Source organism: Oryza sativa, chromosome 2, assembly GCF_034140825.1.
Source record: "Oryza sativa Japonica Group chromosome 2, ASM3414082v1".
Lineage (NCBI taxonomy): Eukaryota > Viridiplantae > Streptophyta > Magnoliopsida > Poales > Poaceae > Oryza > Oryza sativa.
This window is the reverse complement of record NC_089036.1, coordinates 31,632,597-31,647,579: the sequence shown is the minus strand read 5'-3', so window position 1 is coordinate 31,647,579 and position 14,983 is coordinate 31,632,597. Positions and strand designations below refer to the sequence as shown.

The window sequence follows — 14,983 nt, the reverse complement described above, 5'->3', positions numbered from 1 at the left end:
CACCACGGCGATCATGCTTGCTGGGACAACCAGGCAGCTTCGACAGTTCGACTAATCCATCCATAAAACCCATCAATCGGCTTCAGGCATTCAATGAGGGCTAGCGTTCAAGCTCGATGATCAAACCAGCTGCCTGAACAAGACGCTACTAGCAGATTTTCTGAAGAAACTCAAGGCCCTGAACAAACCATCCACGCCTGAACACATGTAAAGGTTAGCTAGCGAAAGCACGCGTCAGGGCGCAGCATCAGGCAAGCGACCAGCTTTTGCAAGTTGCGATGCGAAGAATGAATTATTCTGTGCGTGTGCAGATGCAAGAAGACAAACCCATGCGGGAACAGTTGGAGCCTGTAGTGAGACAGAAAGAGGAGCATAGTGCCATGGTGGGTTTCAGTGTTCTCCACAACGGAGGCACATCCACTAATTTGTAGTATTCTATATGATGCCTGAGGTGAATATATGCTGATGATAATACAGCTCAGGTAGTAGGCCCGGTGCTGCAAACGTATGATGCGTATGTATTGAGCAAGAGGCAGGGGCACATACAAATACTGCACCAGATAGCAATGGCGAGAGAAATCAGAGAGCGTAAATTATGCTTCCTGTCTCTCACAAGTGCGAAGCAGCGAGTGGACACTAACCTTGGTGGCCACCTAGAGCTATCCTAGTACAAATATGTTTGCTTAAAAGGTGCATATCTCTAAGGTAGAGTACAAGATCACCTTGTAATTTATCAACTCAGGTGCTCTTTTGGTCGGGAGGATCCGAAAGCACACAGTGGGAAGTCAGCAAAAATACCAATAAACATGCTTACATGTAATGCATTACCTACTTACCTGATTTCTTTATCTTCAGGTCGATCCGTTGATGTAGATGATAGTGTGATATCAGACGGCAAAAGATTGCAAAATCTGCACTGCGAAAGCTCACACTTTCAGATGCATCAACTGCCGGAGAAAGGATCGAGAGCGATGTATGTGGATTTTTTTTCCATCAATCATTACTTCATGAGTGACAACTGCAACTTTCCTAGCAATCGTTTGCTGGCTTAGTATGGAAATGCCGGCGATAAAATATGATTTGGAGGAAAAAGAAATTGCAACAAAGAAGTGGACCATCCACTGAAGTCCCAACTCTGTTTGGAAGTTAGTACGTCGAGTAATACTGCTTGATAGCATCTTCCGATCGAGGGACCAATCTCAGGAAGGTCCAAACGAATGCAACCCAAAGCCTAAGGTTCATTGTTTCTGCAAATGTCGTGTTTTAATCACAAGGTAGCAACCTAACTATTCCGACAATATGGATCGATGCTTATCTTTATTCACCTTCTATCATATCTGTATATATCACAATGCCGACAAGTCAGTAATAATATGCGTAACATGGAACCTGAACTTTTCTGATAAGTTTATTGCAAAGTTTTAGTTTGCATCTAATCCTCATACTAAAAAGAAGTGAAGGTAGGTTGCTTTCCCTCTCCTAATGAAAAAAAAAATAAAGAATAAGTTGTCTGAAATGCAGAAGGATCAATACATGAAACACGCATACCTCACTGCTATGCAGTGGAAACACCTTTGTTATGCATCTCCCATAGCCCAGGACCTCTCTGAACATCTAGAATCCTATATCCTTTGAAAGCCCGATTTCACCTAAAAGTTAGATCTTAGATGGAGGCATCACATGAGAAATCATTCTATGAAAGAGAATTAATGGAACTTATCAAATGCAAAAAAAAAAGAAAAAAAAAGAGGAAGAATGTGAACAACACCTGTCCAACTGGAAATGCTTTACATCTCATGGAAATTGACACGAGCAAATGATCGATGATGGATCATGTCTCTGCTACAGATGCTTTCAACCATTGAAGATTCCTGCTTCTCCTACAAACATTCACTACCAGCTTAGATGGAAAGGCAAACTGTCAACCAGTGGATCATGCAAACACAGTGAAACAGAAAAGCTACTATATCGTGGGCTCAGTAAGTCAGAAAGATACACATCAACGTTCTGGATGGTCTGCATGGACAATCAATCTATCAAAAAGCTAGATAACAATTACATGCATGCAGCACAGCAGTACTGCCCATGATCTAGACTTATCTTTTACGCTATGCAGTTATTCCTGAAAATAAAAGGCAGTACGGACCAATCTATCAATGATCAGAAATGACAAGCAAAGCATTAAAGTAATAGACAATCATTAGTTCACATTTTGAACAGATGTACTAGATATGCATTAAACGTACATAATCTTTTCTTGATTCTCATCTGTAACAACCTCTGAACAATTATTAGTGGAAACCTTAATTCTCTAAGCACGTATCTTCGTACAGTTCCACTTCAAGTATAGAACAGCTGCAAACCTTATGACTGTACTCTGGCCGGCCCGGCGAAAAAAAAAACCCTTATGACTGAACAAGCCCTGATTCATTTAATCAAAAACAGCAAAACCGAGTCCAAATCAGCCTCAGCTATGTTCCTCTTGCAGTTTTAAGAACAAATAACAGTTGCTCCAATATATCAGTACTGGATGTTAAACACCTAACGGCCATTTGCTTATTGTCTCGGTATTACCTGCAATATTGTTCTATAGCACTAAAGTAAGAAGGCCATATGGCCATATCATCATTTACGAATTTTGAAAGGGGAAGCTATGATCCTTACCTCAACCACATTATTCTGATTTGAGGTGCGATGGATTACCTGGTGGTCAAATTCCTTGATAAGCATAATTAATTCCAATCAGATTGATCCAAGAAAACCGATCAGCGATCTGACCGGTAACAGAAGCCAGAAGGAACATCAAATCCTGAGATAGCATGTACAAGTTACTAACTACTCCTAGGTAGTGGAAGATTGATGTGCTTCACTTGGAGATGATATGAGATAAACATGATGTCATGATCTTAGGAACAGGCGTCAGCAGGACGGGCATCAGGAGCCCTATAGTATGCACTCAAGAAAGAATAATATAGTTCGTAAACTATTTTACCTTGTTAACTAGAGAGTTGGGATCCTCAATTGCAAAAGTACTACGGAGTTTTTTTTTTCTAGCCAACGTGAAAATCATAACCAAACAATAAGCCAACAAAGTTCGAGATGCTGGACAATCCGTTCTGGCGATCTCCTTACTTGCGGTTGCGATCTGGCAATCTCCCGTCTTCTGTTACCGCCATGATCTCCCCGGGCTCCGGCCGCTGTCTACATTTGCAACTCGAATCCACTATCGCGGGAGAGGAGAGGGAGAGAGAACATACGCGCATACGGCAAATCACTGGCGAGTCCAGCCGCCGGGGTTTCGCCGCCGGTGAGTCACCAGCGGACGATGGCTGGGGCTTAGCAGTTGGGCTCGGTTGCGCTTTCCCGTGGAGTCGTCCGCCGTTTACTGGATCCACTTGGGTGGCGGCCCGTTGGAAGTTTCATGGTAGGCTTTCCGCTAGGGCAATCGGCTTCTTGTTGGGTTTGTCTCGGGCCTTGAAATCATGGGCCTCTTGCCGTCTTCTATAGTCCGTAACCAAGACCATTTTGGACGCGCGCTGCTCCGTCTCATCATATGGAACTTTCCTAGCGATCCTCTAGAAGGCAGAACAAACTCTAAACGCGGCCTAGGCGATTAGGATTTATAGGCGGGCCAGCGTTCATGTTCCGTGTGATATTACAGGATTCATGAAGTTCGTGAAATTTTCCTCCAAAAAGAAGTAAAGTGCACGGACGGCATCTAAACTTGTGTACGTGTATCATCTAGATTCCTGAACTCTTATAATATACTTTTGAATATCAAAATATCATACAGGTCCAAATAGACTAGACCCATTCCATGCGCTACCGTGATATGCTACGGTGACGTCTATGTCTGTTGGTGGGATCCACGTGTCAGTCAAATAGTAAAAATAAAATTAAAGAGTGAGGGGAAAAAAAGAATGTTTTGAAATTTTGAAAAAAAAATACAAAGAGAGGAGAGGATATGAGAGAGCGAGAGGAGAAAATGATTTATTTATTTATTTAATATGAGACTAATATGTAGATTTCACTGACACGTATAAACTATCATGGCAAGTCACATCAGCAGATATATTGGATTGAAGCTCGTTTGAATCTATATGACACACACGATAAATCTGAAATCCAAAAATAAATTTTAAAAGTTTAGATACCAATATGACATATCCACATAAATTTAGACACACGTTTGCACTTTACTCTTTAAAAAAAAAGTTCGAGAAAAGGTTATGTTATTTTTCCATGCTTGTTAGTCACGTACTCTTCACGAGTCAGGAATGTCGTTGGGTTTGTGATCTCAAACTCTTTTTTTTATTATTTTCAAGGATGCCGTTGAGTTTACGGTCTCAAACTCTCCTTTTTTTATTTACTAGAAAAATTGCCCGTGCGTTGCAACGGGTGGAGACTATTTTAATCTTATTATTGTTATACGGTTTAATTAAGGTGAAATTTACTATGAGAATTCGTCTGGATATATATATATTTCTATATAAAACCATGTGATGTAATTAGAAGTCTGATCATCTCAAGTTAGCATGCGAGTTTTTTTAAAGAGATTTCTTATATGACTCATGTATTTACAAAAGCGAACGAACTTAAAACCCGAGTCAAATACGGATTTGTATTTCTAAAAGCGAACAAACTTATAAACCGATTCTACACGGATGACGTACCAAAGTACCGGCAAAAACATCTTTAATTTTTATAATATTAGAGATTTATTTTTATCTGACTCTAGATTGCTTGAAAAACATGATTTTGGAGGAAGAGACATCATTGCAAATATTTTTTTAGAAGAAATTGTAAATATGTTATGAATTAAATACGGGACCTTAGGTTAAAATTATACACCCCTTACCACTCCCCTGTCAAATGCATCTCCCTAGATTGTTTGAAAGCAACCGTAGATACGGTTCGCCCGTGAACTTGCAGCGCAGCGGGAGATCACCGCCCAAGTCTCCGACCATTTTCATTTCTGGCTTGGCAGAGTTCACATCAGCAATGGCACGGTACCAAACTTCAAGCATCGGAGCATACTTTATCCAAATTTGATTTTTAAATTTTCAATTGATTTCAGTCTTCAGAATGGCGGACAGTTCTTGAAAACCTGCAGAAATCGTAAGGTTGACGGCTAATCCATGACTTGCGCCTCAAAATGCTGAGGCGCACGCGTTACATGCCTGATCCTCTGGCCGCCCAACCCCAAGTACCCAACACTTCCTATCCAAAAACACGCACTTTGCTTCCGGATGATAGCTGCAACAAACCATGAGCCCCACATATTGGACACTGCCTTGAAGGATCACTATTATGTTGTTGGTTTGGTTTGACTGAGCCACGGCCTGGAGCAACCTGCTTGCTTAATCCTCTCGATAACACGGTTAACACCTGCGGATTGCCGTGGGGAAATGCTCGTCCTCTTTGTTTATTCCAGAACACCAGATCACAAATAGCCAATCATGTACTTCCTGTTTCGGCGCAAGAGGTCGCCTACCTGCACAAGTTCTGTGCAGCTGCCTGCTAGCTCCAGCTTCGTGGCCCTCGATCTGTGCTGTGCCCGCGCTGTCCATCCCGATCCTGTCGTTCAGGTGATCCCGTATTCAAGTCATCAATAGTTACGCCAATGTAAAAAATACGTTAAGACACTTTTAAATTGTAGGAATAAAAATACACAGAAAATTTGATTAAGATGCAAGGGAAAATCAAATAATTGCAAAACAAGAAAAAACAAAGAAAAACCATTGATTAGACCGTAGGAAAAAAACGGATGAATTTCGGATGAGAGTGATGAACTCAAAGAAAATTTTTCAAGAATTTCAAATGACAATAGGAATTTCAAAGATCCATAGGAAATTTGTTTTAACTTTTAAAAACTTCTCCTCTAAAAAAATTGTACTTTTACAACAAATTTTCTACAAAATTAAAATTCTTTAAAATTCATATTTTTTTTCCTACGAATCAAAAGGGCATTTTTCTATCTAGACTGATAACGCAGAAATGACAGTACTGTATTCACTGCGAGGTGCGAAAAGAATATTCCATAATATTATGACTGGATAAAGTTGTATGAAAATATTTTAATAAGATTAATGGCGTGTTAGGGAGTAATGGAACCGGAGAAGTAAGCGTAGACCGAGTTTTAGCGAACGTTGCGAGAGGCGGGCGGCCTACAAAGCGGGCCCGCGTTTCCCGGCCCACGTCAGCCTGCCGCGCCTACCGTTGACTCTCCCCAGCCCGATCCGAAACCACCACCTCCCCAATAAAACCCACGCGCGGACACAGCGCACGCAAAATCGCAAATCCACCCACCCAAACTCACGAATTCGATGGACACCGACCTCGGCGGCGGCGGCGGCGCGTCGGGGATGGACGAAGCGGAGGCGGCCTTCTTCGCGCGGCGCGGGCGGCGGTGCTGCTGCTTCCCCTGGCCCTCGTCGGCGTCGTCCCACCAGCGGGTCGGCGGGGCGGAGGAGGAGAGCTGGTGGCAGCGCGCCGTGGACGCGGTGCTCAAGGTGCGGGAGTGGTCGGAGCTGGTGGCCGGGCCGCGGTGGAAGACCTTCATCCGGCGGTTCGGCCGCGGCGGCGGCGGCGGCGGCGGCGGCGGCGGGCCGCGGCCGCACAACTACGGCCGGAAGCTCAACTACGACGCGCTCAGCTACGCGCTCAACTTCGACGAGGGCCACGGCGCCAGCCCCGAGGGCGACTACACCGGCTACCGCGACTTCTCCGCCCGCTTCGCCGCCCCGCCGGCCTCCGCCAAGTCGTCCATGGACCTCGGCGGCCGCGACGCCCCGCCGCTCTTCAACCCGCCGCCGCCCCACGACGGCGCCGGCCGGGCTTGACCTCTCGTTCCTCTCCCCCACAATCACTTCACCGGATCAAACGAGAACACGGCGTCCTGTCCTCGATTTGCTTCGGGTTGCAATGTCGTGATTTGGTGAGAAGCGAGATCGATCGTTGTTTCGGTTCGGTTCCCCTCTCATCTTCTGTTTCCTTCAATTGAGTTCGTTCGTTACTGTACAAAAAAGAACATAGATTTGTTTAATTCGTTCTCTGTCATCGAATTGTCGCCGTGAATTCGTCGATCGTGTCGTGCCACAGTTTTGTCCCGATTGAAGCAAACACGTTTGAAGTTTTTTGATCGATCAAATTTTACTCCCTCTGTTTTGCCTGGAAACTTGCATGAATGGTAAGAAAGAGGAATAATCAAACCTAATTCCAATCCAAACTCTGCAATCTGAAATCATGCCGTGTTCCAGCTGCGAGTGATTGCGACCCAAGAATTGAATGTGAGGAGACCTTGGGAAAGAGCCGTGCACGTTGGACTTCTGGTCCTACAAGCAACTTGAGACTAGCAATAGCAATGGCTACGGTCTTGTTCCCATCGATCCTTCCGTGTGACGTCCACTTGTTGCTGAGAATAGCTTCCCATTGCCTCTCACATTCCTTCCTAACTGGTAACTGCGGCTGCAGCTGCGTGATTAAAAGGTGTCTATTTGTTAATCACGGGAATTACGAGCTATCGGTTCAGATAATCACGGACCATGGTATTGAATTCCAGGCAGGCAATCGTGATTGATACTAGTCATATCTAACTATGAACAGGTAGGTACTTGCTGAGCAATATAGGATTATTTGCGTTGCATCAAATCATACCAGAAACAGTTTGGTGGATTGGATATAGTACTACCACTTTGATCATTTGATGTCTAATAAGAGTGCCAGCTCGTAAAGCCTACAGACATTCACAGCTACTCCAACCATCCAATGGATCATATTGATTTGTTACAAAAACAACACGTAATCCATGAAAATAAAGATCGAAGATATAGAGTATGATAACTGTGAGCAGAAGCATATCATTTCCTTATTTCATCCTATCTTTGTCTTTACCCATACGTTACATGCATGATTCTGTTGCGTTCAATTGGTCACGCTATGATCTGCCCATTTGAACAATAATTTGTTTGTTACAGTCAGTAACATATGGAATATTTAATCAAAGAAATGCGCTTCCAAAAGAAAGCAGAATCCCCACTTCACCTGGGACATGATTGCTGAGACCTGAAGCCCGTGGTCCCAATGTTTGTACAATGATATGTACAAGTAGAGTCTAAAACTTGCAACAAGAAGGAATATTTGCATGAATTGACCAAATCTGGCTTTTCCAAGGAACCATTCTCTGAACAGCTGGTAAACAATGTACTACTAGCAAGAGATACAAAAGAAAAAAAACAGCGGCTACTGGAACTGCTGTAAACAATAGTTCTGCCGAATCGGCATCTCGCTATGATTGCAGTAGTTGCCTGCAGCATTTGGTACTGGTTGAACACTAATCATTTGCACACCAATGATTTTAGTAGCTCAGATCTCAAAAGCAAAACGCTGGAAATCTTGTCGGTAGTACACATATTGTTTAATCAGTGTGGTGTGGGTGTGTGAGGGCTGGCACTTCTTCATTGCTCTGTGATTAAATATGCTAAAGATGAGAGACTTTATAATTTAGTATGGCACTATACAAGTATTGTAAACCACTAACAGCTCTCTAACAGCTAGTATCATGTAATATAATAATAACATGATAAATATCAATGGCACTCAAAAACCTAGTCATCACCACCTGGCGCAATAACCAAAAGCTGAAACTATTTTGAGTTGGAAACCTCGAGCGATAAGCAAAAGCTTGGGCACAAGCAGGATTGACAAAAGACAATGGTTGCTACTTGTCTGATATTATCAAACAAATAGCAGCGGTAATAATGAGTTTTTAACGGACAAGGAAGTCAAAGGAAAAGAAAAGGAGGAAGGACATGACCAACATTTGCAACAATGAAGGGTTACACCTTTCAGAGTGATGAACAATAGATATCACTGCAATTTATTGACATGTAAAATACTGCAAATCCCAAATAGTTACCATTGGTATAATGGAAATATTAATTGAAAACGAAGGTATCTGGCTTTGAATAAAGGGTTTCAGACTTATCATGGATGAAGAAAGTTATCATGGACGAAGAAAGCTCATGGAATGCTTTCTGCGATGCCAAAAGAGAAAAAAAAATATGGTTCTACCATGCAAGTTAAGAGATTCTTGAAGATGGTATTGTAAAATCCAGAAAGCATCTTTTAAAAGTAAGAACATTAATCTCTAAGGTATTTATTTGGATTTAAATATTTAGTACATTGCTAAGAGAATGCACCCTGAGTCATGCAAAGTAAAGGCCCTCCATGCATCTTTCTGGTTACTTATCAGGAACAACAAAGTAAAAGAAAAAAATTAACTTCCAGCAAGATGTAAAAACTATATAGTTATTTACCATCAGTCCAAATTGGTAGCTAAAGCAAGTTAGAACTTCAATCCTCCAACAATTATGATAAGACGTCCAAAAGTGCACTTTATAATGATATTATCATTCAAAAACAAGATGTCGTTATAGACCCTTCTTGTTCAGAAACATATGCCTTCCTATGTTTTGAAGAAAAAAATGCTCACAATCTTTCCTTCCATATGCTCTACTTTTTAAAAATTTCCCATAATGAATTATCATGCACATGCCTATATTGTTATGCTAGAGATTGAAATAAAATTTATGTATGAGGGAGTAGAAGATAGTAGGATACAGGCACTGAAGCACATACATCACTGCGATATGTGAGTTCTTTTTTGGGGGGGTTACAATGAAATGACTGATGGGTTTACTCAGACTTTATGCAATCATCCCAGGAAATTGCAGGTCGTTAATCAGAGGTTTCTCCTTAAATGGGTACTCCTGCGACTTAAATCCCAGATGTGACCAAAATGTCCAAAGGTGACACTAAGGGAATATGTTCTATTAGTAAATTGATGATGCAAGCAATCTGTGCAGTTGTCTGGTTATTACATCGCAGCACAGGTTCCTATTTGATGAACATAATAAAAGGAAACTGAGTAATCTAGAACACCTATTATCATATACTGATACAAGAAACAGTGGAAACTGCATTAATCCTGAACAATCACAAGCAGGGTGAAATATGTAAGCCTGTCAAAAATTATCTTTCGATGGGGATGGTCATTCTAGTGAAAAACATACACATGTGAAATTAGACCAAAAGAATAGCTATAGTTAAGAAATTCAACAACCAGCACTACAAAAGAAAGAACTATAGACAGTGTCACATATTTGACTTATCTCCAGTAGCATCTCTCTTCATCCACGGAAAACTCGCCGTTTCTGAGCAATTGTCTGAACCAGCTGGCAGCTTGCCCTTCACATTAGACCACTGCCAAATCTTCGACATGGAGAAGCTCTCACCTTTACTCTTTGCACAAATCCTCTTGCCCTCCATAATTTCAGCATTGACAGAGCTTATGCCAGTAGCTCTTCCCTTCAACCTGCTGCCCACGCCATTTTTGTTACGACCTGGCTGGAGAGCCACTCGAAGTTCAGAAGCCCCAAGAACATATTGGTAAGTGCCCATGGAGAAGCACCTCCTCGTATCCAAGCTGCTACTGCTACTCTCCCCTGGTTCCCTACTCACTATACCAGCTGCATTGCCATTGTCAACACCACCCACACCAGTGTTCCCGACATTCTTGAACTTCCCAAGCCTTACAGGAAAAACTCTCTTCTCAGTTACTGTTTGTTCCTCATCCATGGGCTTCTTCTGTCTGGAAGATTGGAATCCATCCTCGCATTCTTCCGACAGCCGGCCCTCCTCCAACCTCTCATCAAAATCAAACATCAGGCTCTCTATGGTCAATCCGGGGACATAGAGCGTACCACGGCAAAGCGGGCACGTCGAATTGGACAGCAGCCATGTATCTATACAATGCAGATGGAAGGCATGACCACACACCGGCAACAACCTGAGCCTGTCCTCACCGTCGAACTCACACAAGCACACTGCACAATCAAACGGCTCCTTGTCACCACCAACAATGTCGCGGTAGGCAAACACCGGCAGCGCGTCGATGAACGCCTGGTCGAGCCCAGAATCGTGCAAGTGGAACAGCTGCTGGAGCTGCCGGTCCATCGCGGCGTCCCGCCCGACATGCCGGCTGTGCGGCGACGGGGCGGCATTCTCGGCTCCACCACGGCGGTGCTGCTTCTTCATCAGCAGCCTCACCAGGAGGTGGAGAAGGCCGGAGATGAAGAAGATGACCGCAAGAATCACTATGATGAACAACACCGCGGGGCTAATCCTCCCTCCATTACCACCGCCATCTGCCGTCGGCGGCGGCGGCGGGGGTCGGGTGGTGTACGCCGACGAGTCCCTGACGACGGCATGGATACCATGGGAAGGAGAGCGATAGGCGGATAGAGGTGCGAGAGATCTCAACGAAGCTGCTACTGCGGCAACCATCTCCGGCAATCTCGGATTGGGAGGAGACACCCACAACTCATCGAATCAGACGTGGGTGAGGAAGAGAGGAGGGTTTGACGAGGTTAATCCTCCTCCAACTCCCAAGATCCCCTCCCCCTATCAGCGCAAAACCATCGCAAGAAGAAACCCCCCCACCCCCAGCAACCAAAATCCGCAGACGAAAGGATCCAAGCTCCCCCACCTAAAAAAGGCCAAATTTGGTGCAACGCGGACGACTCCAAAGCACTAGAGCCCAAAACCGGGCGCGCGCGCACTTTCGTGCGTGGAGCCCCGGATCAGCAGATCGGGGGAAGGGAGGGAGGGACGAAGCGGATGGGGAACAAAGCACCCAAGAATTGTGTGGCCGGTTGGGTTCACCTCCGAATTCCTCCTGTGCGATGAGAGAACCAGGCGAGGCGAGAAGGAGAGGGACGGGAGCGGTAGCTTTTGGCTCCGTGTTGTGTTGTGTTGGGCTTTGGGTGCGCGTCGCTTTCGGCCGCGCTAGCTTTCGTCTCCGTGGAAAGGAGGACGCGAGCCCCCGTGTAGGTGTAGCCGCCTCGTTCGGTTTCCGCTTTGACCCGCGGAATCTCAGCTCAAAAAAATCATCAGCGCCACGCGAAAAGACGAGAAAAATTCATCCGATCTGCTCTCAAACTCCCAGATTCTGCTCAAATTTTAAACGTGGACGAAAATTTGCAGTGCGAGTGCAGGGACAGATCAATGGAGCACTGGACCGCTATCGTTGTCGTCCAACCTGTCGACAAAATTAAGAATTCTGACCTTTGTTTGAATCTATCGGGCAGTTCGTCGCTGCGAGAGATTCAGACAGGGGGACAGCGAGTTCACAACAACAGTTCTGCATGGGGCCTCGCTCTGTGTTGTTTAGCACGGAGGAGGGGGGACCAGATTGGGCTCGTGCCATGTGAGTAAGTCTTGGCATTTGTTCGTAGCAAGTGTAGGCGCCAGTGACATCGCTGTGCGGCACATGGCCATGCAGATGAGTGTCCTGGAACAAGTAGGCGGCAGCACTGTAGTCCTTTGTCTGGTGCAGCTGGGACTCCAGCAACGGTACGGGAGAAATCAGGATTGAAGTAACGAGTCGCGCAGAATTAGGCCCTATTTAGTTACTAATTTTTTTTTCCCAAAAAGTCACATCGAATATTTGAATATATGCATGAAACATTAAATATAGATAAAAATAAAAAATAATTGCACAGTTATGAGAGAAATCATGAGACGAATCTTTTGAACCTAATTAGTCCATGATTAGCCATAAGTGCTAATGACGGCTTAATTAGGCTCAAAAGATTCATCTCGTGGTTTCCAGTCGAGTTATGAAATTATTTTTTTAATTTGTGTTCGAAAACCCCTTCCGATATCCGGTCAAACGTCCGGCCTTAATAGTTGGAATCACTCGGGAGTATTTGGGAGGGAATTGGAAGATCTAGTTCGCCACGTCATGTGTTTGATTTATTACTATAGCTATGATTTGTTGTAGTTTCTTAATATTTACTTTCTAACTTTGTTACAATCATGATTATAACAATTTATTGGGCAAAAAAAAAATTGACATCCTTGCCCAGCACGAGTTATAACAATGGTAGACGTGACTAAACAACTCTTAAAGTGGTCTAATATATCTATATTCCTAAAATGAAGTAGTGCTAGTTGCAGTAAATTTGTTCCTGTCTACCCTGTTTTCTTTAAAAAAAATTATCTCTTGAACTCCTTGTTTTTTTTTAAAAAAAATCGAATCTTAATGGATAGCATGTATAAAATCATATAAGGTCAATATTCCCTATAGTGAAAGGATACAAAACATATATTAAAAAGTACAATTTAATTTACTGTAAACAATTTTTTTTTGTGCCAATAGCAAAGTACGGACATTTAGTTAGTAAATTCTTAGAAGTATGATAGAATATAAACATATTTCATATGTAAATTCTCGTGACATCCAGAAATTTTAACTATGTATAATTGTACCACGGATAATCTAGAATGGTATAATGCTTATGTTGTTCTGCAATTGCAAATAATCATATAAGGGGAAAACTATATTTAACCACTTAAAAAATGTGGTTGTGCTACTTAAAACCATAAAATATGATACTTACTACAACATGGCCAAGTGTCTAGACTCCACCTTGAAAGAATCTTTATATCGTCTATAGGGTAGTGAATAGGCATTTCCTGAAAATTTAAAACTCTTTTACAGCGGATTAGTAGCACTCGGAATCTCTAGGCCTAGGAGATTGGAGTCTCCGAGATGACAGGAAAATACCCCCAAAGGGGAACAAGCCATCAACACAACTAGTACATAGAAAATATAGCAATAATGGATGTAAACTAGTAGAAAACAAGATACACAAGCTATCACAAGTAACTCGCAAAAGAGATATCTATCAATAGCACAAAAACGGTAAAAGAGTGCGAGGAGACAAACGATTTGTTCCCGAAGTTCGGATTCTCCTTCGAGAATCCTACATCTCCGTTGAGAGGCTCCAGGGAGCCAGATCTCACTTGATCCCTTTCCTCACCAAGCTAGCAATCACAAGGAAGACTAGGTTTCCAAGCAACCACTTAGGATTAGCAAGTCTTTAAATGACCCCAATGTTTGTTTAGATGATGAGCCCCAATCCACCGGTGGCACTTGCTCTACCAAGCATAACTCTTTCCTTGTTGAGATGAGGGAAACCTTCACAAACTTTCCGTGGTTCACCACATGGTTGGAAGCTCACCGGGTGATGCCTTGTCGTCAAGGAGGGTTGACCTCCAAAAGTATTAAACACAATCGAAGATTTGCTTGCTATGAACTTAAATGCTCAAAGTAGCTCTCAACTTCTATTCTCAACCTCTCTCTCAATCCCAAATCCTTATATTCTCAAATCCCCTTCTCAAATCACACTCACAAAAGAGTTCTACCACAAAGGTATGATATCAGAGAGTGGCTCTTTGGTTTTGGATGGTTCTACTCTTGTCCAAAGTTAGAAACCATGGATGGAGGGGTTCAAATACCCGAGCTCTAAAGAAAATAGTCGTTACTCATGTTTATGCGCATACCCCGAAGTCTCCTGGATTTGGCCTGGAGCCTTCGGTCCACCCCAAGAACTAACTGCTAACACACGGGAAACCTTCTCGGGTGCATGGATGTTATTTCCAGAGCCTCTTGGAAGCCTGGCTTGCATAGGCCCGGAGTCTCCAAGTCCCGGCCCAAAGCCTCAGGGAAGCCTTCTTGAGTACTCGAAGTCTCATGGCCACCTGACAACAACCAAGAAAAAAAATGTGTAACTTCTTACTCCGGAGTCCATTTTCGACGATCTGATTGATACACATAATCCATAGCTTCAAATGGTCTCCTACGGCCCGTACGACAATGTCTTCACTTGTCCTTCTCCACCGGATTCGGTTTGTCGACGCCAAGTCCCTTGCTTGCCCTTCATCACCACACGGTCTATCATAGCCATGCTTCGCTTGCGCTTCACCGTATTGTCATAGGTAGCCTTTTTATACTCCGCGTGTTCAGGGGCCCTTTGGATCAAATAATTTTATGCAGGAATTTCATATGATTCTAATCCTATAGGAATTTTTCCTATGTGGCCATTTGACTCAAAGGATTGAAGCTTTTCAAATCACA

General features: G+C 43.4%; 2 protein-coding genes and 1 long non-coding RNA gene across 3 annotated transcripts; 1 reads left to right on the top strand and 2 right to left on the bottom strand.

The window, feature by feature from the left end:
- Positions 1–501: 501 nt before the first annotated feature.
- LOC112937899 (uncharacterized) lies at positions 502–3,349 on the bottom strand. Its single transcript, XR_003240746.2, has 3 exons — positions 2,364–3,349; positions 1,769–1,880; positions 502–1,649 (listed from the first exon to the last, which is right to left on the bottom strand). It is a non-coding gene; the product is annotated as an uncharacterized lncRNA (long non-coding RNA).
- A 2,940-nt stretch (positions 3,350–6,289) lies between these two features.
- On the top strand, positions 6,290–7,143 carry LOC4330699 (uncharacterized). The gene has a single exon (XM_015771968.3). The coding sequence runs from the start codon at positions 6,327–6,329 to the stop codon at positions 6,840–6,842; it is 516 nt and encodes a 171-aa protein (XP_015627454.1). The 5' UTR covers positions 6,290–6,326; the 3' UTR covers positions 6,843–7,143.
- A 2,786-nt stretch (positions 7,144–9,929) lies between these two features.
- LOC4330698 (RING-H2 finger protein ATL46) lies at positions 9,930–11,829 on the bottom strand. Its single transcript, XM_015771967.3, has one exon. It carries the CDS (start codon positions 11,344–11,346, stop codon positions 10,156–10,158), a length of 1,191 nt encoding a protein of 396 aa, XP_015627453.1. The 5' UTR covers positions 11,347–11,829; the 3' UTR covers positions 9,930–10,155.
- Positions 11,830–14,983: the final 3,154 nt, after the last annotated feature.